The sequence below is a fragment of the Dysidea avara genome, chromosome 4 (genome assembly GCF_963678975.1).
Source record: "Dysidea avara chromosome 4, odDysAvar1.4, whole genome shotgun sequence".
NCBI classification, from domain to species: domain Eukaryota; kingdom Metazoa; phylum Porifera; class Demospongiae; order Dictyoceratida; family Dysideidae; genus Dysidea; species Dysidea avara.
Window position 1 is genome coordinate 39,402,606 of NC_089275.1, and position 27,955 is coordinate 39,430,560.

Here is a 27,955-nt window from a genome sequence, read left to right on the forward strand (position 1 = left end):
AAATGTAATTCTAGATTACAGATTATAGAGAGGACTAACTGCAATTGAGATGGCTTGAATTTGAAACTTTAATAATAGCTACAATCATCACAACATGTACTTAAATTCTTGCTAAATACCTTACAGTGATTGGTAGCTAGTTGCATTCAATGGTTCGGATTGTAGGTTTGTCTGAAAATCTGTATCGACGCTTCTTTTAATAATTATGTCAGACACTATGAATCCATATATTATAGTTAACAATTTATGACATTGTTGTAAGCAATTATGAAACAATTAATTGCAAGCCACGTGGGCGAGTATATAACTTCCGCCCTTTGTCACTTGTCAGTATTCACCTTACATGCTAACCGCAACTTTAAAACAGACGTGTTATAAAGAGCGCTTCCTTGTTGCCACTGAACAGAAATATAGCTGGAGCCGTGCCGCAGCAGAGTATCGTGATGAGGCTTGTACTGTTAGCAATCGTTGTCAGTTTGGTGCTAAGTGGCCACGCGCAAACTGTTGATCCCACGCCCATGCCTACCGAGGGTACACCTTTCATTGGAGGATGCCTTGCTAGCCTCTTGACAACTAGTGATCCGCTGCTCACAATACAATCTGATCCGAATATTTCCTCTCCAATGCTTGTGGTTAGACGCAGGGGAAGCAGTCGTCGCTTTCCTCCACCGGGGATAGAAGATCAGGGAGCAGATGGGAAGGCTGTGTTCAGCAATGAAAGCAGGGAAGTTGTTGTCATGAACCTTACTCAGATAGAGAAAAGAGTGGTAAGCATGCAAATACTGTGGTAGCTAATTCCACTGAGAGGCCGGAGTCCTTGGCTACAGCTTGTACTTGCAGTGGCAATGCAGCTGGACTTGTAACTATCTATACTGTGACTAGCTAGCTTAGTAGCTATAATTAGTTTATTATTTTAGTTGTTAACGCCGCACCTCGCACTACCCATGCATGTATAGCTAGTTATGTACCACTCTGCGTGGGCAGTTCAAAGGCACCGCCAGTGCCATAATTTGTATATTGCACTGCTGCAGACTGCATTATAACTTATAACGCGCTGGTTGCGGTTTTGTAGACCACAACGAGTGCATTATAAGTTATAATGCACCAACCGCAGTGCAATATACAGATATTGCACTGGCTGCGGTTTTGTGCAGCATAGCATAAGTGCCGGTGGCGAAGACCACTACGACACCTCACCTAATAGGTGGAAAGACACTTCACAGATCACTCGAATTCTTTTATAGCCTGACATGTAAAGGTCGATTGTGGGCCATAACGTCACCAATACGTATAATGTTTACAAGCAGCCAATGGCGATCGAAAAAGCCAACGCGGGTGGCCACAACTGTAGTCTACATATATATAAACGTACTTATACACCTTACTAGTCTGGTGCCATCTTAGCCCAGATTAAACTGTAGTCCACTTCGACAATGACTCAATAAAACAAATATATTCTAAATAATACTAACCTTTACGTTCGATTGTGGTAACCAGTTTTGTCATGCCACCAGATTCGAGTTTAGCCAGTGTGAATAGTAAGAATTAGACTAGTATCGTTAAGTAGTTAGGTTTTGTTTACTTAAACCGTCTATTTAGCTGATTTTTTTGCTCGAGAGAATCACTATGGCGATTAGTCTGGTGCTTAGTCTATATGGCACGCTGGCATGCTGAGCACTACATGATGAGAGTGGAACAGCGAATGCAGGTTAGTGATATAATTATCCCATAGCGTACTAGCTTTCAATATCTCAGGTGGCTGCAGTAATGCAGGGGGAACGTCATCGCAACGTCCGGCTTGGTTACCCACAATCGATGTTAGAAACCTGGCCTTTATAAGCGTTACAGCTGTCTTGTGAGACTCTCCCCACCTATTAGGTGAATGGTACATAACAGTTATACAACGTGCACTCGTGCTCTGCCTGTATAAACGCACTTGCCTTTGGGCCTGACGGCCCTCAGGTTCGTGCGTTTATATCAGGCAGAGCACTCGTGGCCGTTGTATAACTATATAATATTGTTGTAATAGCACTGAAACTGAGAGTTTCTCAGAGCTTTGAGAAACTCTTCACAGGTAGAAACTGTATACAAAGATTATCTGTAATGCAACCAAAACTACTGCTACCTAGATATTTTAGTGTTATTGCACTTGTGTAGCTAGATAAATACACTTGTAATGGGGTCTCCTGCATGCCGAAATTTGTGTAATCAGGACAAGTAGTAGAAAAGTGACCATATAGCTATCATTGTAGTGTAATTTATGAGCTGCCAATTATCAGCACATATATACTTTTCCATACAGTGTAACTTTCTAGATGAATGCACTATAAATTCCATGTTTTCATCACTAAATGTCAGTTTCATTGAAGCAATGGAAATCAAAGCTCAATGATTAATTTGCTTTGATAACTCCACTACAATCGATAGACAAGACCAGTAATCATCACCATGTACATATTATTGTCATTGTGTTTATTGTCGACACCTTCACCAAACTTGCAAATTATAATACACAATTTGAGCACACTCTAAGGTGGCCATCACTGTGTAGAACAGTTTCACTAGTACAGTTATCCACCTTTTACAACCACAGTGAGTCTACTCTTCTTGATTTCCTATTGCAATGTTCCTCTGCAAACATCCTGTAGCATTCACAAAGAATTACAACAATCATTGTCATTTTCACTTGCTCTAGTTGCCACCATTGCATCTGAAAGTGATTCTGAATGGGTCTCATTTAATACTGCATCATTTGAACTGCCAACACATTATGACGAACTCACTGCTGAGATTGTAGATGAAGGTGGTGGATGGGAATTTGATGCTGATGGTGAATCCTCTGTCACTCTTGAGGGGCATGCAGCAGTCTATTTAGCCATTTTATTCGCCTGCGGCGGCGAGTTTGAAATTTATTTCGTTTCTGTACCCCTAATGGTATGCGTGTCACCTGCATTTGTTTACAGTGTGAAAACCATTTTTTCAACTAAACAGCCTTCATACGGATCATACCCATATGCATAAGCAACTGTACAGCTAAAACTATACCTTGGTTAATTTGCTAATTCATGGTGAATATTTTAAGTCAATTCCAATGTTGTAGACTAATGCAAACGTAAGTATGGCTGCGAATGTGAACACCTGTAGTTTATTTTCAGTATAGTTGCTGTGCAAATTGATTGTCTTGCTCTTCCTACTGTCTACCGCTATAATTCCAAAACCGCTCACCACAACTGAAAGATAATTGGTAATGATCCTTGGTAATGATGACAAACCTCTTGCCACCTGGTTTTAAAGGTCCCAAAGACTACAATATCCTAAAGGCTGTATTTCATGTATTGTGTGGGGTACCAGGGTAAAAATAATGACATCATTAATGCCATGGGATATCCATATTATAGTGTGAGCTATGACCTTCTAAAAGTATACAACGGTTGTGTGGATCCAGTGTTATATAAAAGACAAAAAAAAACATTCTTTGAGCAATATCATGTCAATCCAGCCATTGTTCCTTAATATTTTTTTGCATCAAAAGTAATTAATGGTAACCACTGAGTGGCTTTTATGCAGGCAAGAACTGTCACTTGTGATTTATTTCCAGACATGCAGTATCATATTTTATGTTGTTGGCTATCGAAGGTGAACTATGCTATAAGATTCATCCACGTTATGCACTCTGGTTAGGGATGCGGCGATTATGCCGGCATAATTTCGGGCATAATAGATATGTGTGGGAATCAAGAATTATGCTAGCATTTTCAGGTGATTATAAAGCTTTAACAGTAGGAAAATCTTCGGCATGCACAATTCCGTTTAAAAAGATCGAGATACTCTAATAGAGCAGTCAGAAATTCTAATAGAGCAGTCACTGAATATTATTTACTCTAATAAAGCAGTCACATTGAAACGAAATACTCTAATACAGCAATCAGCTAAAGAATTCAAGACTATTTGGATCTTAAACATCAATGAAAATGGTCTGATACAGCAATAAACTGGCATTATTAGCCAATTATGGTGGCATAATTTTGGGAATAATGGGCAATTCTCAAAAGCATAATAGGTGAATTTTTGAGCACTGCTCAAAAGCATAATGCTCAATTTTTGGAGCATAATAGCCTCATGCCTAACTCTGGTTTATCATTCACAACCAATATATTCTCAGGGTATTTCTCTATATACTTTTATTCATTGCATCCATATGCACAAAATTAATGCTCCTTTGTTAAGGCAAACTGTATAAGTGTTCAATAAAGCGGTGAAACAACAACTGACTGATTTTCTCTTTTCTCAGTAATCCTTTCTCTTGAGCAGTTGCTTCAAACTTTTTTTTCAGGTCTTACCATACCCCACAGAAGATGTGACCTCAAGAAATTTTGCTAACTTACTTTCTCAACCTTATTCAAGTAGGGCTTAGATGCTGGTGTACAACTCTTCCACTGATGTGGTCTTGAAGTGTGGTTCTTGGCACATTGTATTCTCTGGCAGCTTCCTTTATCTTACATCATCCATCTTTAACTGCATGGATTGCTACCTCCATAGACTCATTGCTCTACTTCAAGTGCTTTTTAGGTGATTACATTAATTACTGGAGGCGCAGACAACAATCACTTCTTTTGTGAAGATACCTTATTCCTAGATCTCCTTCATGGCTCCACACTAAAAGGAGTACAACACAATAATACAATTTACTGCTTAAAGGTTCTTAGTTTACTAATTTGTTAACCTGCTTTACTGTAGTTGTACCCTGTTATAGTAAAATATCAGTAACTTTTAGTACGCACATGGTTTTGCTAAATTTTAAACTCTCAGTAAAACATCAGTGAATTTGGCTCTACTGAAAAGCTACTAAAAGAGTAAACTATTAACTGTTCCATATACTGGGGATATACCACTTTAGTAAACTGGGAAACTTTAAGCAGCGATTATACCAGCAGTGTAGTTATGCAAATACACAACCTACAGATGGGGCAGTACACACTGTGCTGTGATAAAACAAATCATGTACTCCTTGTTCAATAGTGAAACAGGATTTCTCTGTAAACTTAACTTTAGTGCCAAGAATAAGTCATGAAACTGCCAATAGCAAGTACATTCCAATAATAGATTATTTACACTACAAATCACAATTTTAATGCTACTTGACTGCATGTGTGGTAAGCTTAGCTAAAGAATATACAATGTCACTACTTATTGTAGCTAAGGTAGTTATTAAACTAGACACGCACCAGCCACTGTGAGCATGCACCTGGTTCCTTAGAAAATATTTGTGTATGTATGTATGTATGCATTTGTTCATCTTTCGGCATCCGCATGAGCAAAACTTTGTATGCTAAAAGCAGCCTGTATATGCATGTGTGAAATGAAGGACATGCAGCCTGTATTAAACTTACAGGCAGGTAAGCTTTGCATAAATTAATTTTTGTAATGCATAATTTGATAATTCTCTAATTGTGCTGCTATGTAATTCATTGCTACAATACATTGCTACGTGTATGTTGCTACGTTGCTATGTTGTTATTCCTGGTAACCTAGTTTTTCTATGATTTGATGCTTACAGAGCTCATTGGGAAAGGTACAACATTTTCCTTAACTTGTTTCATTCGTATTTCAAACCAGCAGAAATTAACCACCTTAAAGTAAAGTTTACCAGACTGGAAGTTTAATACAGGCTTTGTACAGCCTTCATATCTCATATACATGCTGCTTTTAGTATTCGAAGGTTTACTCGTGTGAGTGTGAAACACAACCATAATATATGCATAGATAGTACGTTATTTAGAAAGAAAATTAGAAGTGCACCCATACAGGTTGATTAAACATTAATTTGTTTTTCGCATTATTCGATCACATAGGACACGATCTTACAAACTATGGAGTCAGTTATCATAACTTGCCTGGCTATTTATCCACAAGTAGAAGGAAAATTGTGACTGGATCTGGAAAACTGGTCTTATCGCCCATGTCAGCAGATTCCATTTTCACCCAGAACACAAACCTACATGAATAAACTGTCTAATTTCACAATCAAAATCAGCTAGACTCAAGTCTGCTTTTGCTAGCTGCTTTTCCCAAGCCCAGTGGTGATCAGTACATGCAGTGTGGGGCCTTAATGGAGTTCTGGTCAGCCTAGGGATGGCTGTATGTGGCTGTACAGCTCCATTGAATAAAGACATGTCCTGTTATTTTCCTTTCATTTAAGCCAGTTTTGAGACCTGAATGGCCCATAACTGGCCTAATTCATCCATACGCCTTCCTTTTCAATTTTTTAAACAGCCTCTTGCCCTCCTTCCAGGCCCCCACCTCCCTTTCTTTTTGGAGCTCACCTGATACAGTCAACCTCAGTTTTCAAACTATCTAAAATGGTGGGAAACTTAGCCTGTTGGCTACTTGCACAGTGGATGTTCTGGAATTGGTGTAAAATATGTGAAAAATTGGTATGCATAGCTTCAACCATTGGCGAGCTACAACAAATACTTGAACCCGGCATTTCTCTGTTCTTTTAAATAGGCAATAAGACCAGTTTTCCCGGACTGGGTCACAAATTAGAAAGTTTGTATTCTACTAGGGACCATTGCAATAAAACTGAAGAAACTAGGGAGTGTTAATACCTCCATTAGCCATAGTGTCAGTAATCAACAGCATAGTTAGGGACAGAGTTGGGGTAGTTACTTCAGAAAAGTAACTAGTTACTAGTTACACATTACTTTTATCCCATGTAACTTAGTTTCTTTTCAAAAGGTAACTAAGTACTTTAGTTACTAGTTACTTTTGTAGTATAAATTATGACTTGTTTTTAGCTTTTGTAACATGAATTGTGCTCAGAAATGTATGAAGGGATGCAATACATATCTGCACTTAAAATAACAATTCTGTTGCTCTTCAGGTCAGTTTTAATTAATGCTACGTCTGTTACTCAAACTGAATCATAGAGAACAGTACACAGAATCTGTCTACTTAATGTGGCTGTAGCATATATGGCGCAAAAATTGAAGTGCTCTTGCTTTTAAAGCATAATTAGTTATAGTTACAATGTAATTATTGTAACTAGTTACAATTGTAACTTAGTTACTTTTCAGACAATTACTCCTAGTTACAAGTTACTAGTTACAAAGCAAGTAACTAGTTATGTTACCAGTTGCTTTAAAAGTAATCCATTACGTAACTTAGTTACAAAAGTAACTAGTTACCCCCAACTCTGGTTAGGGATTAAATTTGTGCAAAAGGTGATCATCTCTAGTTTCTGTAAAGTTTGAAAGACCATTTTATTTGTAAGCACATGGGACTTTTTTTGCATGAATTAGCACCTCTAAAATTTACAAACCATGCTTGATTCAGCCTAGCTTCATACCTGTAATTGTATAACTTGATTTGCAAAAATAGTCTGTGATGCCTTCTCCTGAAAGAGAACATGTTCTGAATTTCAAAACTGAATCGTGTTTATGTGAGCAATGTTGGGTGAAACCTATGGTGAAGCCATAGGCAATTCAGACCTCAAATCAACACTTTCAGCATAGAACAACCCATGGCCACTGACTGAAAAAAAAAAGGAACAAAGAGTTACAAACATAGCACTATGCCATATGCAGTATTCTACCTTCAAAATGCCTTCCATGAAAAAAATGTTTGTTTGGCTCCAGTCATTTATTCTGTAGTACTGTCTGAACACAACAGTGAGTAAGTGAGTCAGTCAGTCAGTAGCTAATACCAAGAGCTCATAATATATATATATATATTATTAACTCTTGTTAATGCTATAAAAAAACATGCACACATATAGAGCACAGTAACTCTAATAAAGTAGTCTCAGATTTACTCTGATGGTTAGTGTAGTTGAAATATAATCCATCTTTCATTATCACAAAACGTTTGGCAAAATATGCATTTTCACACATTTGTTAGCATACTTATTGTACACATTGATTCTATACAGTTTGATTATGGTTAACAATATTTTAGCTTGAAGATGATCCTAACATTGAAAGAGTAGAGCCTGATCGACCCATGTGTGTAGACATATTGGAGCCAGACCCAGACCCAGACCCTGCTAACGGTGCTAGTACTAGAAGAAAAAAGTCATTTGAACCTGATGAAATTTGCTGGAATATTGACCGTTGTGATGAGAGAGGTTTACCTCCTCTTGATGGTGTCTATTGCCCCCCAGTGGATGGTATGTTGGTATACTGCACAAGTTAAATTTGGAAGTTTCAACTATAGTAAGGACCATAGCACATCGATAAAAGTACTGAAACAAGCTGGAGTAGTGCACAATATTAAATCACAGTAAAACAATAAGAAGTGTTATATAGCTATATCCCTACTATGCTCAAGACACCATAATGGAATGAATGCACAGTAGGGATGTAACACTTCTTATTGTTTTACTGTGATATTATCATGCACTATACTCAAGGGTGGCTATAGGATTTTTGGTGACTGGTTTCTGACCAAGAAGGTGAAGACCAGATAAAAAGGTAGCTGTATGCTGAGGATAACTGCCCTCACTAACTATACATTAATATCACTGACAAAGTACATAATTATAGTTACATAACTAGCTTCACTACTGATCAGAACACTGTGACTGCTTTATTAGAGTGATTGGCTGTTCTATTAGAGTATCTCAATCTGAACATGACTGGTTTCCGGAAACCTCAGAAACCCCTCTAGAACCACCCCTGATACTCCAGCTTGTTTCAGTACTTTTATTGATGAGCTATGATCCCTACTCTAGTGAAAATTCCAAAACTTTTTGTTATTGTTTCTTAATTTTTTTTTTTTTTTTTGTAAAATAAAATATAATTGTGACTGGTGAACCACACATACCCCATCAAAAGAAAGCGCCATTTCTATCTTTTGATGCGGTAGCTAATACTTTTACAAAAAAGGTAACAGTTAAGAATACAGGCTTGATTTTTACGCTGTTCAACATTATTTCAAGTGCCTTTTGGCATACCGCAGTACGTACAATGCACATTCTTCATGGACTTACCAGTGTCCTCCTTTGTGTCCCATTCATCTTTGCTGACAGCGAAAGGTCAATTTGGTGGTAGCATGTGATGGCTTCCCTTTGTAACAGAAATTGTCCTTACTTATTTTCATAGTGGCTACTTTGATTGCAGGTTCGAACAGTTCTTGATTCATAATGCTGTGTAACATATAATGGATACTTCATTCTGTTGTCTGAAGGCATCAGCCAGTGACTTACTCAGTCAGTCAGTCAGTTAGTTCCATTTAATAATTATTTTAAATTTCATAGCAACTTGTTGAAAGCGTTTTGAGTCAATTAATCTAAAGGCTTGTTTGGGCTTAGTTTCTCTTAACCAATACTGCTTCATCGTTGTCAGGGAAAGGTGAGGCTTGGTTTTGGGTGACGTTTTTCATGGGCCATGCCCAAACTTTTGTGGTCCTTACTACAGTGAAACCTCTCTTATCTGGTGGTCTGGTACATACTACTGTCCGTATCTCAGAAATGTCCGTAACTAAGAATAGCATGCTATTATGCTAAAATGGATACAAGTAATGTTGCTATTGCTACAGTATCAGTTAGTGGTAGTAGGCAGAGGGGGGAATCACTACAGGGCTGTAAAATTCATTATCACCTAGCAAATCACCTAGCAACCAAGTGGTAGTTATTATTAGTAGAATAAACAAGCCACCATGCAGGTGAAGAGCAACCTTTAGGCTCCCTCCTTGTGCTTTCATCTAAACCAAACTCCATTATGGTCAATAAACTACAAGCCACATGACTAATTTAAGCTGTCCGGACAATGGAGGTGCCCGGATAATAGAGGTCCAGATAAGTGAGGTTCCACTGTATACAGTACAATCATACTGTATGATTGTACACTGCCGGTGGACCAAGTTACCATTGGGATTGCTGTTTAATGTCAAGAATATGACTCCCTGACTTTTCCCTTTTCACAGGTCCCTGGTATGATAACAATAATTACTGATTGCCATTCAATGTGTTCTATATTTCTATGGAGTTGTTTGATATATAGTCAACTTATGATACATATTATTTTTGTAAAACATATGTCAAATCCTTTTACATCAGCAAAGCATGAATTTTCATGTTATAAACTTTCTGACTGCATCATCAACATGGCTTTTCTTGTTTTGCAAACATTCAGTTCAGCATTGTACTTGCACACACATGTAGGTCGTGGTGTGGATGTGTACATTCTTGACTCTGGTATAAGATACAGTCATCAAGTGTTTGGAGGACGTGCATCATTTGGTGGATATGATGAGTTTGGTGGTCAAGGAGATGATGATCATGGTCATGGTACTCACTGTGCAGGATTGGCTGTTGGGAGGTTAACTGGAGTAGCATGGGGAGCTAGAGTATTCAGGTGTGTAGATCAATAACACCGTCCATTTGTATCAATTACTATACCTCAATGCTGTAAATACTGTATGAATGATTCGTTAGAGAAACAATCACTAAACAAGTGTGAGGTATATATGTAAAAGCAGCCAAAGCCTTTTATATCACATCATTTTCCCACCATCAGTTTTTGCATTCTTGTATTAGCACACAATGACAATGGATGGACATAGACAACATGATTGATATAATTGTGTGTATGCACATGTATCTGTTGTTAATCATGCAACACAATAGTACTGTATATTAGGGATCATGAAGAATGTGCTTTTCTGGCTAATAATACATATATCACCCTACAACCAGCCTCACAATACCTTCAAAGTACCTCAGTAGTATTGTTTAGATATTACCAAGCCCAAAAGTGCCTTCAGTGCGACCCAAAATACTTCCAATAATTTTTTCAATTTTTAGTGGAATTTTCTGCTGACTGTCTGGCTTACTTGTATTTACTAATGCCTTCATATAAGTGTAAATCGACAACAGTTGTGGTAGAGCAACTGGATAGATTGCAGAGATACTTCTCGTACTGTTCTTTGTGTATGAAATGTGGCCGGATTTGCAAAAAGGTACCTTATCACACAAACTTTTACCCATTTTCTGAAGTTTGAAGCTTTTTGATCATGGCATATAATAGCCTGAAATTTTCCATGAGTGTAGCTACACCATCTGGCTGTATTCTGGTACTAAGAGCAAATTAATCAGTATAAGGAGTCAAGTGTCACATCCTTTTGTTTGCTGGTATGTAAAGTGTGTGGAAAGGTACCTTTTTGCAAATCTAGTCACAAATTTTGTGTAACAGGTAGAACACAGAAGCATAATGATCACTTCACTTTTCAGTAAACGATTATTGGGACACACGTTCAAATGCAAATTAATTTTATGGGCTGCCTCTCATTTTGATGTACTATGCACACATTCATTAGTCATAAAATAAGTAAACAATCAAGTAGAAGGAAAGATTACGAATCAAAGAAAAATGCACAAAGGAAAAGCTAAAACACACACAAGAGAGGTTGCCAGATACCTATATTTAATCCTTATTGCTATAGACAGTATAACTGCAAGTATACTCTTTGTTTCACTGATTTTTGCTATTCCCTTATTTTCTTGATTCCTAATCCAACTTAAAATCCTAATTTTTCCTTCAGGTGTATTAAAAAGAGTGGCAATGTCAACTTAACCTGATTGCAGCTATACATACGTACAATGATATTGGTCATATCCTACCAAATGTGTCTGTTTCTATGGGAAGAAATGATACTACATGATTAGCCATTATAGATATAGATGACTATTTAAGTGTGTATTACGTATAACATTATATCAACTGATATTTCTGCAGTATCAAAGTTCTGAATAGTCAATTGGCAGGATTCTTCTCTTATGTAATTAATGGAATCAATCATGTTATTGACCGAACCAGAAGCAGTGGAAGAAGATCAGTAATTTCAATGTCTCTTATTGGACCAATCACTCCAGCTGTTAATGATGCCATCAGAGAGGCTGTTGCTAACAACATAGTAGTTGTGACTGCTGCAGGTAAGAATGAGCTTGAATAACACTAGCTAGTATCATTGTGTATGCCTATAATAAGCATGTATCACACATTAGAAGTTTTGAGAGATAAATGGTTTTGAAGAATTCTAAGGTAGCAAGCACACATATTTACACCAGAAATCTATAAAATTGTAGTTGAGTAGATTTAGACTAGAGCTAAGGTAGAGCTGAAGAGTGAACAATATTATCGCATACGTGACTGTTCTATTAGAGCATTTCAACTTACACCAAGTTGGTAACTCTGCAGCTGTCACAGTGATTTTGTTAAATGTGCAAATTGAAAAGGAGAAAATCTAGGTCTGTGAAACAAAGTAATAGATTCTTCATTACTAGACCTGCGCCAATTATGCCAACATAATTTGGAGCATAGTATAGGTAGGCACAGCATTGAGTACAATTTTTGTGCTTTGGGTATCTGAGAAGCTGAAACTCTGTACATTTTACATGATGTAGATTGGGATAATCTAATGAAACAGGCAAACATAGTTATAAAAGCTGGGAATAGTGGCTAAAGATTGAGAAGCTCTACTCTAATAGAACAGTCACCGCATTTTGCTAAAAGATTGTTCACATAATATTATGCATAGATCCTCTAATAGAGCTATCAAGATACAATTTTCTAAAAGCATATTGACATAATGGAGCACAACTGGTCATTATATTGGAGCATAACAGGAGAAATTTGGAGCATTGCTTAAAAGCATAATAGGCTCAGGCCTATTCATGAATACATAAGGAAATTTTCCCAATTAATTTTGGTATGTAAGGTGCCAAAGGTGGAGGATGTTTTGCAGTATTAAAAAACATTCTATTTGGAGAAGGGAACACAAAGTTATGTACAGTGGTCCCAAACTCAGGTGTCTTCAAATAATGGAAAAGTTTGGATAAACAAAGCCCATTATGTTTTTTAAATACTCTAATAGAACATACACTTTAGGTTAAGTACTCTAATAGAGCAGTCACTTTCACAGTTTGGTTAACAGAACGTTTGTATAATCAATGGCCAGATAATGGAAAGACCACTGTATGTGTGAAAATTTTCCTCCCATCAATATGCTCATGATGTAGCAAGCTGGCAGCTGATGCACTAGAGCTAACGTTGTCTTCACACAATAGTACAGTATTACAGCATACCAATGCGACATGGGACTCTCTCAAGTGTTGCTATCAATAATATAGTAATGATGAGCAACAAAAAGACTTGTTGTATTGGAGTTAAAAACTTATACAGGATAATGAATAATTGAATTTTAAAAAACCTAATTTTGGTCTGTCTGCCTAACAGCCTGCCTGACCAGATTTGAAATGATAATACTGCACAAGGCCACTACAGTAACACACTCATGTGTGACATGCAGAAGTTCCTATAAGTGTTTGCCCTCTAAACCTATCTTTTATTTTTCATCTCATATCTTCCTGGTTGTCATCTAATTCATGCAAGTTACCAGGGGATTAAATTTCCATATCAACAATTCGTGTATTTAAATACCACAAAATTAATTGAAGCCCTTGTACTACTGTAGCAGGGAGCAGATAATATGATCAGTTTGTTACAGACCATCAACACTTGTGCTGTAAATCCTTTCTAAAATATTTCTAGATAGAAGCAGTCTAGTTGCACCTACAGTGTATATTGACTAGGGCTGTACCGATACCGATATTACAAGTATCAGTATTGGTCAATTACAAGTCTACAATACAGATAATTCACTCGAGTTATGTGCACTATTAAACATAGTATAAGTACCATGAAAAGCACTTCATTGGCCAAAGTGACTTAGTTGTCAGATGATTTAGTTGTCATATCTTACAGTTTTCTGAGTTTTTCACCACTTTTTTGGTTGTTTGGTGGTTGATTGTTGTTGTTGTTTTTTTTTGTTGTTTTTTTTGTTTTTTTTGTTGCTCTGTGATTTGCACTGACAAGAACAGATATGTAAAAAAAACCTTTTGTGAACAGTCATAAGTACCAACAAAAACACAGATTAAATTGCTGAAAAGCATAATAATATGAATGAATTGTAGTAATTGAACACAGACACAGTGATCATGTACTCTAATATGCTGTAATGTACATTGGTTTGACTGTTAAGTATCAGCTGTGTAGTGTGTATATACATGATACCGGTTCATTAGAAAACCTGTATCAGGAAGATATGGATATCAGTAGCAGATGTAAAATGTGACTGGGCCTGCGAAAATAGGGCATGTGGGCACATGATTTTTGCCTACTTTTTCAAACTTTCATCACTCATAACTTTTTGTACCATTATGTTATGGAAATGCAATTTTTAGCTCTTAGTAAGCATTTAATTTACTTTATGATGCAAGTTACAGAATGCAAATATTCTGTTCCAGGACTGAGATATGACCAGTAAAGTGGCGGGATGTAGTTTGTGCCCACATGCCCTGTTTTCGCAGACCCGGTCACAAATGTGGTATCAGTACAACCCTAATAATGACTTGATTCATTACAGCATAATTTTCTGTGGGAACAAGCTAAGGCGCTGCAACCACATCTTTTAATAATCTACCATGTACCCAAAGCGCACTTAGCAAGACTGATTATAAAGCAAACTAACTAGAAATATTAATTTTAAAATGCTGCAGGAATCAAAGCAATAAATAGCAGAATAATAGTAATAGTAGAAGAATCCAAGAATCCAAATATAATAGTAGAATCCAAGTGGGAAAAATCCCTACTTTGGTATTGAACAAATTGTAATAACATGCTAATGTAATGATTTCTAGCTATGTTGTAATAACCATATTTTCTTTCACTGTAATTTTATAGCTGGGATCCTACAATTAATTACTGTAATTTTGCAAAAGATTTTTTCCCAAAATTTTGCAGTTATATAGCTACTATATAGGTATGTCTCTCCTTAGTTCAAGGTTTCCAAGCATGTGACTTACTATACAAGAGGCTATTGTGAACATGTAATTGAGCGCAATAGCCTCATATCTAGTAGGGTGTGATATTGCGGTGTGCCCCAATTATGCTTTTGGGGTGTGCTCAAAAATGATAACGAGATCAATAATATAAGTTAATCAGTATGTTAGACATTGATGTTTAAATACATTGTCTTCTACTTTATCAATATTAGAGTATTGCATTTAATGTGCTTCGTCATTCTATCTGATATTTTTTAGAGTATTACAATTAATGTGACTGCTCTATTAGAGTATCTTATTCTGACACAGTGAAACAATCTCTGACTATTTCTATACCTGTACTTAAAGTGATTGAGATGTTTTAAAGAGTGGGTTTACATTTATATCATGAGAATTTTGCAAGCATGCAAATTGTGGTATATATTTGAAGGATTACTGCATTGCCACGAGTGCTATGCAAAACACAGTAAATAGTCATAACCCGGTAGGCATTGATCTCTTTTGAGACTAGCAGTAATACTTCAACTTAAACATACTAAACATTATCACCAGCTGTTACAAGCATTCTTAACCCACCAACAGCAGTAGCTACCATAGATGGCATTTCATTATAAATAAACACACATCAAATAAATTTTGCATTGCTACAAACTGCTTTGTTAGTATCACAGCGACATGCACTAGTGCTGAAATGGACACCACACCCATTAGGGTCTCATTTCTGGGAAAGCCAGCAGACTTAATTCTGTAATTGTACAAATTCAAATAGACAACTTAAATCATGAGGTGTCACACCCTTTTATTTTCTTTGCCCATGCTAAAATGTAACATTGCTCCTACCCCTAATTTTTATAGTTATTATGTAATTTTCTTCTTTATTTTGGCTGTCTCACCCAAAGCCCACCCCTAGGTCTAGGAGACTATATTCAAAATCTATATATTTTTCTTACAGATAAACAGTGTAATTATAAAAATAATCATAAAACATTGATGCATGTTTGATAAGGGAGGATATGCACCCACATATGAGTCTCACGGGGTAGACTCCTGCTCCGATTTCCCTCAATCCATGAGTAGCTACCAACTCAAGATTAGCTGGAGGTGTGATAGTGCAGGGTTTCGTTAGGATTCGTAGGATGGCCTTAGAAATCCATGTGGCTTCAAAGTTGGGAACCCCCTAGGTATCCTGCACAACTCACCAAAACAACCACCATCACCAGACGACCGTTGACAAGAGAATGGATTATTTCCTTGTACTACATGGCAAATAGTGATTGTGTTATTGTATTATTATATTGATCAACATTAACGCAAATACAAGTTCCTAAAGTAATTTAGCCATCTAAGGGATTTATATCCTAGCTTGTGATACTAACCCAATATTAACACCTGATGGGTAATCAGAAGGCAGTTACTTGCAAGTATTTAAGATACATTTTGTACAGAAGTTATACAATATGTATGAAAGATGTAGATTTTATGTAGTAAGGTTGTATGTCATCAGCCTTGATGTGGATCTGTATGCTGACCTAATCCAGGAAACTTCCGTCAGGATTCTTGTGGTTTTTCACCATCAAGTTCACCAGATGTTATTAATGTGGGAGCAATACAAGAAGCTCAAGATCCAGACTCCAGAACATCTGGTAGGTTTAATGTGACTATTAATCACATGTGACCAGTATGATTACCAACTAAAGATCATGATGAAATAAAATTTGGTGTGAGCTAAACTAGCAGTTGCACACTGACACAAAATGTTCTAAACGGAACTTTAAATCTTGTAAAATATATTCATTCATTCTGGGATCACATAATCCCTATTGTGAATTTTGCAGTATGTTCCATCTTATAGTACTACTCGATAATTTAAAAGTTTCACCTTATCACTACAATCGTATTGTGATCTCTTGTATTAAGTTCAGTGTGGAAATAGAGTTATGTTTTATTATACGTATACTCCTTATATTCCAGGACACCAATTATATTGGTTCAATTCACGGTCTAATTCTCCGGGTAGCAACTATGGACGATGTGTAGATATATTTGCTCCAGGACAGTGGATAAGAAGTGCTTCTCACACGTAAGTGTAAATTGTTACTGTGCAAAAATTTATATCAACCTTTGCTGTCATAAGCAGTGATAACCATCTCACTGTAATTCTTTACATTTGAGTAAGGTAATAGTTCAGCCTGATTTGTATGATATGAATTTGGGATTATGTGTATGTATAATTTTAAAATGGTTGTTTACATAAATTTTACTCTATAAGAATGGTTGTTGCGAAGTAATCAACATTCTATCATCAATGACTTACCTATATTTAGGAGTGACAGGGATCGTGTGTCAATGAGTGGTACTTCCATGGCTTGTCCCACTGCTGCTGGAGCTGTTGCTCTCTTGCTACAGAGGTATCCAGGGGATACTCCTGAGCAAATCAGACGACGACTACAAGACGAAGCCTCACAAGGCATCATCAATATGAGAACATATCGAGGGGGTTTTCTACCAACAATAATAAATGCAGAGACTACTAACAGACTTATCTATACTGGAAAAGCCAGGAGTTGTAACGGTAATTTAAGTGTTACCATAGTAGTGAGTTGAATTAATGCAGAGACTACACTAGGCAAAACACTATAGAGATTTTGCAGGGACATTTCCAAGTCAATTACCACTCTTGTTGCATTGAAAATAGAAATTTCACTCGGTAAAATTTTAATCATTGTCAATGCAACACTCATAGTATATTTATCCCAAATTTCACTGCTACCCATGTTATTCCTACACATGGTCTGGTTAAGATGGACCAATATTGTGGAGCTGGAGCAACTAGCTGACCAACTCAAACTAGCTAATTACTTCCATGCAATCATGTGCTATCTATGACTATGGACGATCATATCTTCATGTACATTTTATAGATGTTGAAAATGCATGGCGAACTAATACACAAAACTACATGTACCGGCAGTACTTACAATTACAGTGCCTTACAGCACAGCATAGTGTTTGCATCGTTGTGTACAATAATTAAAGATTTTGGGGTCTACATATCACGCATACTGACAGTTCACAGTTGCATTTCACATGTATGGCAGGAGCCTCTTTGATTCTAAACCAGCACCCTTAAATAACAATTCAATCTTTCAGTATTTTCTTAGCTTGTCACTCTTGGCTTCTTTTTACATTTTTTTTACTGAGTGAAGGGCTAGCATTAACAATCTGGATACCTCTTTCCACAGTAGGAATCTGTACACCTATATCAGGGGCAGAGAACAGTACTCAAAAGTGGGAGGGGGGGGGGGGCAAGTCATGTGGGTTGGCTGTAAGTTACAAAGTGTTTAAAAATCATTAACTGTACCTTAGTGTGCTTTGCACTCTAGCATGCAAAGCACACCAATACTAAGGGGTCTGGGGGCTTGCCCCCACAGGAAAATTTTGATATTTGGATGCTTTGAGATTGAATCTGTTCAATGTACTTGAATAGGATACTCCTACGCAATGACTATCATTGAGATACTGCACAATTATTAGATACATCAGTACATGAAGGCATTTCAGAGACACATACTGTTGATTATATACATATATAAGTGTTAGTGAAGACATATTGAATTAACTGCATATAGCAGGGCAAACTTACAATGATTCCGCTGAAGAGAGTAGTTAGGTGACTGCTCTATTAGAGTATATCGATCTCGTGCACTCCCAGCACAGTGTTCCATGCTTGCATAACCTTTAGTACAAATCCCAGTAAATAAAGGCACAGTAAGTTGGCTAATTTCTAAAATAATTGCATTAATTTGGCAACTGGGCATTGGAAAAAGTGAGGGGGCACTGCCCCTCCACTTGTAAAAGGGGGGAGGGGGGGTAGTTGCCCCCCCTGCCCCCCTATTTCTCCATCCCTGACCTATACAACTATCACCTGCATGGTGGCCATCTGGATGAGATATTCAATAGAAATCACTCCTCTTCAACTAGCCACTCATCTGGTCAAGATACTGAACAAAGTGTCTTACTGCCTTTTTCGAATAGTGATTGATCTCATGATTGTCCACCAGTGCATTTATATGATGTCTGCTCATTTCATCACAGACTATACTCTTCCAGACAAACCAGTATAGTACACTGCATTAATTGTAGCTGTGTGTGTAGCTGCATAAAGCTTTTCAGTTGTGCAGTGAGTTTACTGAATAGCTTGCTAAGAAATAGTATTAAACATGATATTCCAAGCTCTCTGTGAAAATCTTTTGCAGGTCACTGCTTCAATTGTAAGGCACTTTTAAGCAAAATCCTGCAGTGTCTGGGGTTGCACCCCCAGACCCCCTTGAACTTTTAATTTATAGCTACTATAGCCATGCATACAGCAAGTTTCATGCTGTGCCAACTGTATGTCAGGTCTACAATTACCTACCTATATAGTACAGAAAATCTGAAGAACAACAAGGTAGGCTGAATTATTTGAGTATATTTATATAGCTACCCCAAAATTTTACTACTACTGAAGATATATGTTACAATGACACACGGTACCATTGTAACAAGCACCTATAGTAATGGTGAGGATTGAGAAAATCTAGTTGCAACTTTTCTGTGTGGGTATCGGTATTCAATCCACCCATAATGTCTATGTTGTGAAATATCACATATCTGAGCATCTAATTTTCCTTGGGGGGGGATGCCCCCATACTCCTCTAGAATGCTCGTGCTTTGCACTTTGCAGAATGTACTTCACACACTGTGCAGTAACTCCTTTTCACAGGCAGACCATGCACAATAGTAGCAATTTCAATGTCTACAATGGCCTGACCAGCTCAATTTTCCTTCATCTGGCCCTGTACTAGTATGAATCCTAACACTATAAGCAATACATGTAACATTTAATAAACATGTATAGCTCCTTTATTTACCAATTGTAGACCTTGTGATATTTATATCTTATTACAGGTACTCCACCAACTCCAACTTCAACATCAATATCAACAGTCACCCCAACACCTACTCCATCAATGCTACCACCTGCAGGTCTGTTGAATGTGATATTTATCATAAGGAGCTGTGTGCAATGCTCTGTTGCAGTTTGCATTTTTCACTGACTGCTCTGTAATAGTAGCAACATAACAACCCAGTTTTACAAAAGGGCTAAGGAATGTAATAGTTAATAATTGTGATTGCACAACTTCCAGTGTCCTTTAAAATGTATTATAGCCTATGGGAGTGACCTTCATGCTGGGAAAAATGTTATGCAATATTTCTTAATGGAAACAGGCAATCTTTCATCACCATAAATCCATCAATACTAGGAAATTATTCACCTATTATAATACAGTTGGTTTAGTGGCCATGTTTTGTTACCTAGTGATCCTCTATGCTTATAACAGTAACAATACCGGTACCATACCGTAAATACTTTAGCTTGTGTGAAAATGTACTATTATAGTCGTAAGAGCTGCAAGTGCTTTTGATTCCAAGTGTTCATGGGATTTGTTTGAAGCAGAAACCAACTGTTAATTACACTATTTGCTTTTTCTTTGAGTAAGAAAGTAGATAAAGCCATAAAGGTATAATGGTTTTATGAGATCAGTCATCAAAAGCCAATATTAATGCTGTAGAACTTTCTCCAACATAATTCCATAGTAGCCACAGGACTTTCACAAAGTAGTCATATACTTTTCCTTGTTGACATGCATAGTTTAGAAGCCACCAAGCCATGCCTAATACCTAGTAAAGTATGGTATTGGCTTTCATCTTCTGACACGATGCGCATAATATACAATAGCATACATCTGCCATAGTTTAGAGTCATAAACTACGTTGCATGAAAGTTTGTATGCTTATAGTCAATATTATGTAATAATTTTCCATATAGCCTCAACAATAATGACACAATTCATGTAGGTACATGTGTAATACAATAATAAATGAGCAAAATATATATTGGTAGGAATCCTAAAATATAAATGAACTTACATAATACATAGATGCTGTAGTTTTTGTCCAGAAACACCATGTGATTATCATGTATTTATCATGATTCATACATTCTTAAGGTTGTGTCCGTGATGGAGTTCTATATCACCATGCCACTGCAATACTGTTTAACTGCTCAGCAAATTGTACCTGCAGGAGTGGCACATGGGATTGTCAACCTAGAAACTGTTACGATGATTTTTGTCAAACTTATTCACTTGGACACTTTAAAACATTTGATGGTACTCAATACAATGTACATGGACACTGTGAATATGTGTTAGCAAAGCCATGTGACAATGATGATTTCAATATATCAGCTGTCTACAGGCTACGCAATGGTAGAGCAGAGATTCTCAGCAGTATCAGAGTGTCAACACTTGTTCCACAACTACATATTGTACTTAAGAGAAATATGGAGGTAAAGATTAATGGAAATAGTTTAGACAATATTGATGGAAACCGCATGACTGTTGGAGAAGTTACAGTACAATGGATTGGTAGCTATCCACATGTTATGTTTGAAGATAGAGAGATTGATGTGTTTTGGGATGAAACTGGTAGTGCCCAAGTGTCTGTATCATCTAGTCATAGAAATAATCTTTGTGGTATGTGTGGATATTACAGTGGTAGTAGTTCTGATGATTTCCGCAAAAGTGATGGAACTGTTACTCAAAATATCACTGACTTTGCTCTTTCATGGCTACATGGGTCTAGAAACAACAGACAGTGTGTAAATCCAATTTCAATTGAAAATGATTGTCCAAGGAAACAACTAAGAAATTCTAGAAGAGTTTGTGGATTGATGAACAATCCTCCATTTGATGCTTGCAATTCTATTGTTGATCCTCAACCTTACATTTCTGACTGTGAATTTAACTTCTGTGAGTGTAGAAGCAAACCAAGGGATAGATGTGCTTGTAGTGTCCTTGCCAGTTATGCTAGAGCATGTGCTAAAGCTGGTGCAGAAGTTGAGAACTGGAGAGACGGTCTGACGGAATGCTGTAAGTTGCATATATAGCACCAGTTGTAGTTGCAAAGCTACAAGTACAATGCACCGTATGTACTTTAATTGCAACAATCGTTCCTTTTCATATACATATGAATACTAGTACAGCCATTGGTACACATGCTTCCTACATTAACAAATTAGTAAAGACACGTACACAAATACAAGTATGTACACATGTGCACACACACTCCATCACAATGCACACCCATACACACATGTTATAAGGAATGGTAATAGATTTCTATTTGAGTTCCCACATGATGAGCTGCGATACCGTCATCTTTAATAATGTGACCAGACACGTGAGCACATGAAATTTACCTACTTTTGAAACTGCTCACATAACTCAAAACTTTCATAACATTTCACCATTATATAATTCCATGTACTGTTCACTACTTACATATAATACAAGTTACAGAATGAATATGTATTCCATTCAGGTACAGATATCACCTGTTATGTGTAGTTTATAACATTCCTCATCACAAACTTCATGGCCGGCATAGACATCATACAATGCTTTATAGTAGAAATCATGAATGTTTGTACTTTCCCACAAAAATATTGATCAGAAACCATCCTTAAGATACAACCTTCATAGTGCCTTGGCAGTATTAGCATGAAGGTATAATCAGCCCAAAAGTAAATTAAAATGTTGTTACATAATTTTTAATTTTTTTAGTGAAAATTTCTTATGACTAACTAAATAACTAACTACCAAACAAGTGTAACTCAAAAATGGTTAAGGCTGTGGGCATAATTTGTTTTTACTTTTTGAGCTATACTGATTTGAAGTACATACACAAAACTTTGGCCCTCAAAAGTATCCATTACAGTAACTTCATCGTGATCGTAACTTATCAAATTAGACAATGCGACATCATTCCTAGTATAGCACTCTTAGTTGCCTACATATTAATAGCACCTCGACCACAAACTTTGTGTCTTAGTAACTACTTGCTGGTTTATGCCATTTTCTCATTTTCTTTAGCTGCTGGATGTATTGGAACCAGAGTATACAGGGAATGTGGTTCCCAGTGTCAATTAACTTGTGACAACTACCAGTCACCACCATTTTGTTCAACTGATTGTATACCAACTTGTGTCTGTCCTGAAGGAGAAGTATTGAGAAATGGTCAATGTATTGCAATAGAAACTTGTTTTGGTAAGAGTCAGAGTACATTGTGCATAAGTTAGACTCTATTTAGGCTGTTTTGGGTGGGTAGTAAATCACATACTATATATATATACTCCACCTTGTTTTCTAATATACTCCACACCTTCAGGCACGATGTAACATATGCTCAAAATCTTGGTTTATCTAATGAGTGATTAAAGTGTAGTGATGTAATGAGGGTGTTTATTTTGTCACATGAGCATGCATAGTTGCCATGGCACTAATGTAATCACAAGAAAACCAGCTGCTTTTCCGAATCTACAGCAGAAACAACCATGGACAAGGAAAGTAATCTGAGTGTAATATCAAATAAAATCCAAAGCAGTTATACGGGCACAACGTGGAGTATATGTAATTTATAAACCTTCAGGCCCTTAGTAGCGTCCTCGCTTTGCTCATGCATTACAGATTCGGGCCTTCGGATTTATAAATTTTATAGACTCCACATTGTGCCCGTATAAAAATTATGTTAAAGTATCACAGTTTGGTTTCTGTTAGTATTTGTTGGAACACCTGTAATAGATATCCTAAAACAAAAACATGGGGCTGCAAAAAAGGGCGCTGCCAAGCAAAGTAGGATCAATCAAACAAGCTTATTCAACATGACTGGTAAGAACAAGGACTGATATCAAGTTGTGGCCAAGTGAATGCAGTATTACCCATTCTCTTTGTATCTAGCTATAGCTATAATAAAACTAGAGCAAATACACATGCAACTGTTATTAAATTGTCATTTGGCCACTTTTTAAATCACACACTACAAAAAAAAGTGGCCAAATGACAATTTAATAACAGTTGCATGTGTATTTGCTCTAGTTTTATTATATAGCTATAACTAGATACAAAGAGAATGGGTAATACTGCATTCACTTGGCCACAACTTGATATCAGTCCTTGTTCTTACCAGTCATGTTGAATAAGCTTGTTTGATTGATCCTACTTTGCTTGGCAGCGCCCTTTTCTACAGCCCCAAGGCTGTTTTTGTTTTAGGATATCACACAATTTTGTCACTGAGCAAGACCAAAAAAATATTGAATAGCAAGTTTCATACAAGCCACAACAGCTTCAACAGTTATTGTGTGTACTACATCATAGCGTGGGACATGAAGTGGCAAAACCAAAGAATGTAATTTGGTATACGTACAAGTAGGCAAGTACTTGTCTGTGTTGCAACCTTGGTAGGGTATGGCTTCTAGGCACCATTAAAACCATCAGTGAACAGATTGAGTAAAGGCCATTTCCCTGCAGGTGAGAATATGCCCCAAACTTCTTATTATACTGGATTGTCCCTTGAAATGCACAAAGCCGTATTGTGGGCTGCGTTAGCTACTTCAGACCCATTATTAAATAACAAATGAATAACAAACACTTACGAGAATAACATGAGCAATAGCAAGTTTATTGTGTTCAATATACTGATCATGTTCACCTAGCATTGACGCTTACAGCCAAATTTGCACCAAGTTCACCGACTGTAAATAAACGCTACTGTAGTTAGAGGTGTCTTAAATTTAAGATAGGGTCCTAAAAGACCACAAAATAAATCAACAATTAGCATAGGCGACGTTATTATCCTATGAGTGCACGTATGGAAATTAACTCACCACTTCCCAGAAAAACGGCAGGTCATAATCGAGCGAAACTACTCCATATGTTTAATTACATATCAAAGATTGTTCCATGAAGCGCAAGAGTGAATGAATCAAACTTTGAGAAAATCGCTTATGGTGGCTCTCATAAGAGAGGTGGAGTTCCAATATTTGTACTGAAGAAACTTGAATAGCCAAAGAACTTGTGATAGCAAATCCAAGGCTGTAGAACTATCACAATCTAAGATACAGGAGTATAAAAAATGAGTGGCTCGCACTAACGAGTATGCAAAGAAGGAGAAGGATATGACATTTTCAGCAAAATTTCATGTGGTATTACTAAAATATAACGGGGATTACTTACTTAGTAATACGCTAATATAACAATATACCAAAGGTTTTATTGTATCGTGACATTTTTTTGTTTTTTTTACAAAAGAATAGTTTTAAAGGTAGGTTTTAGGTGTGCGTTCTACTAGAGTTAGTCGTTTGTGTAAATAACTCATGGTAGTCGCGCACCCTACTTTCCTTGGCCGCACGACTCACTACCGTGAGTCTTGATCCATCCACTCAGCTATAAAAATATTAATTTTAACTACACTGAAGATCTGGTGTCAAAGTGTTTGCAATCAAATCCAATTGTTTATAACACTTAGCTATTCAGTATAATTTTGAGCAACACAATTGTGACTCATGTACCCGTAATATACTCTAGTATGACAAAACTAGTATAATCAAGAGTTCATAATATATGTAATAGTTGTATCATGTACCCGAGTGATTTTAACGGCCCGAAAGCGTGGGCGTACATATCAGGCAAATCACGAGGGCACGTGATGCAACTGATATGTACCATGTAGGCTAATAGCCTACTGTGGTGGGCGACTAATCACCCAAGCCAATACGAGGCAACTCGCTGGATTTATTATATAGAGTCTTGTAAAATTCGATTATGGGTCAGCAGTAAGTAACGTTGCAGTTACGTTTGCTAACATAAACGGGAAAATCCTATGAATATCACGGAAACACTCAATTTTGCGATTTAACAAGTGTTTCAAAGTTTCTACATCGTTTAACCACTGTTTACAATGTTTTCTAAACATCCAGAGGGGTAAGCTTCGCTGTAGAGTGGTTACCTCGTGATATACAAAAAGTGGGCGTGGTACGTAATCAAACACACGGACACGCGATTGTAAATTAACCATGACACTAGTTGCCAGTCCAGTTTGGCATCCTCATACTGCTAAAAACATCAATGCTCTGGAATCTGTTCAGCGTAGAGCTGCCCGTTGGGCTTCCAATAGTAGGTGGATTCCTTCATCTCACTGTTGGAGTAAGTCTTCTGATGAATGCATCCAAGCATTAAAGTGGCCTACCATTCAACAGCGTCACAACTACTTTACTATTTGTTGCATTCATGATAGTCTCTACCACAGGAATTCCTTACCATTTAGTGAACATTTTCAGTTGTCCCAAGCTCCCACAAGGTGTCACCCTCTATCTCTCCGGCCTGTGACATCGTCTATCAATTCGTTTCATTACTCTTTCTTTGTGAACAGCCCATTTCTGTGGAATACCATACCCCATACCATCCTGTGAATTAAACAGCCACCCTTGTTCCGTTTATCCCTCCGTTGTTTTCTTTTTTGAATCTTCTGTATACTTAATGTTCTTGTTTTGTTAGTATTTATTTTTGTTCTTGTAGTAGTTTTGTTTTACAGGTGTATTTGCTTATGTCATTGTTTTTGTAATTTCTGGTGTGTATGTGCTTTTTGTGGGAAGTACGCCTACAGGCTTGTCCTTTTGTACAACCCGGTCTTTTGACAAAATTGATAATAACATAACATAACATTCTCACCTTAAACTTCCGTTTGTCAACTCATAGGGTGGTAAGGGTGTCGAATCGCCTTCGTATGAGTGCTGTAGAATGCAAAATCGGGTTGATGGTTTTCATCACGTGAGTAATAATAAACTCCCACAATCGAATACTGCCAGGATTCTTATAAAAACAAACAACGTTACCTCATCAGATATCAAGGCCATGGTACATTTATATGTACCATGGCCAGCCATGGTTTATTTTAAATGTACCATAGCCAGCCAGGGTTTATAAGATATGTAACCTGGAATTTGCCTTTGAAGTTAAGTGGTTTCATGGTACATATATATATATATATATATTATGAACTCTTGGTATAATGCAATTTAGACCACATTCTGGGACCATGAAAATCGTTATACGTAATGGCTAACTTATACTGGGTTGATACCTAAAACAAAAATGTCATAGTGTCCTTCATTATGATCAGCTAATACTAGCAACTTGCTAATTCTTCTGTTTTGTTCTCAATCAAACTATTGTTGTTATCAAACCATATGTTAATATTTCAGAGGAGCCAACACCTACATGTGGGGGAACTGAACTACCACCATCATCTCCATTTTTCTTTGAGCGATTATATCCTACAGAAGTTGAAGATTTTGTAAATGATGGACTAAGCAGACAGAGAGTTCCTTGCCACATCAACGTTTACCAAGATAATCAGGATCAGTTATTTTCAATGATCTTCTGCTTAGTTGCTGTACGAGAATTCCCTGATTATATAATACTGCGCAATGTAACCCGTCGTCGAGTGCTACGAATGTCCACTGATTTAAGTACAACCCATATGCTTGAAACATTAGGATGTTATTTTGCTGTAGATGAAAGGTATCGTTGTATTGCTGTCTTTAGACCAGGCAGTAGTGTTAATCAAACAGTACATGTTCGTATAAATTATGATGAGTATCAGCAACGCCTGCTCAACCACCTAGACAGAGGATTCAATGTTCACCAACGTAAAATTTATTACAATAACGGAGATCTAAAAGTTGACTGTATTTTTGAAAGAGGATTCAGAGTGTCTGTCCGTGATGCTATCGACGTAAGGTCCTTACATCAACTAGTAGAAGCAAATCAACAACGTGGACTGTATCTTGCTGAAGGGAATGCTCGTCTGGAAGATGGAGAAGTTAAATACTCAGTTGTGTTCAACAGTCAGACATTTGGTAACTGTGAATATAGGGTGGATTTTAATCTTGATGCTTTGCAGTTGTTCAATCTAGAGCGACAACTTGCCCCACGTTGCCACATCACTGTCATCATCCCTAACACAGGAAGTCTCACTCCTCAATATATTGTTGTCTTCTGGTGTAAAGAATAACAGTGCAAACCAGAACTTTAGCTTGACAATAAGACTTTAGCGTGTTCTTTAAGTTGAATTATTTTTGTGCACAAAGCTAGTTTAACAACACACAATTGAATACAAGTACAATTAATCTAGAGAGTTTTACAAGGTACAGTTTCATGAATTTAACAAGAA

The 27,955-nt window shown here is 37.0% G+C and overlaps 1 protein-coding gene across 1 annotated transcript; it reads left to right on the top strand.

The window, feature by feature from the left end:
• The first annotated feature begins 357 nt into the window (after nt 1-357).
• On the top strand, nt 358-27,955 carry LOC136252090 (uncharacterized). Its single transcript, XM_066044453.1, has 11 exons — nt 358-767; nt 7,957-8,167; nt 10,163-10,355; nt 11,736-11,932; nt 16,381-16,485; nt 16,814-16,922; nt 17,167-17,414; nt 19,790-19,867; nt 20,893-21,816; nt 22,819-22,992; nt 26,985-27,955. Exons 1-11 carry the CDS (start codon nt 444-446, stop codon nt 27,794-27,796), a joined length of 3,375 nt encoding a protein of 1,124 aa, XP_065900525.1. The 5' UTR covers nt 358-443; the 3' UTR covers nt 27,797-27,955.

Bases quoted from the DNA above. Each gene is read 5' to 3' on its own strand.
- LOC136252090 (XM_066044453.1), top strand. From the start codon at position 444: ATGAGGCTTGTACTGTTAGCAATCGTTGTCAGTTTGGTGCTAAGTGGC. The intron at 16,486-16,813 runs GTAGGTTTAATG...CTTATATTCCAG, and splicing joins TCCAGACTCCAGAACATCTG to GACACCAATTATATTGGTTC. The intron at 16,923-17,166 runs GTAAGTGTAAAT...ACCTATATTTAG, and splicing joins ATAAGAAGTGCTTCTCACAC to GAGTGACAGGGATCGTGTGT.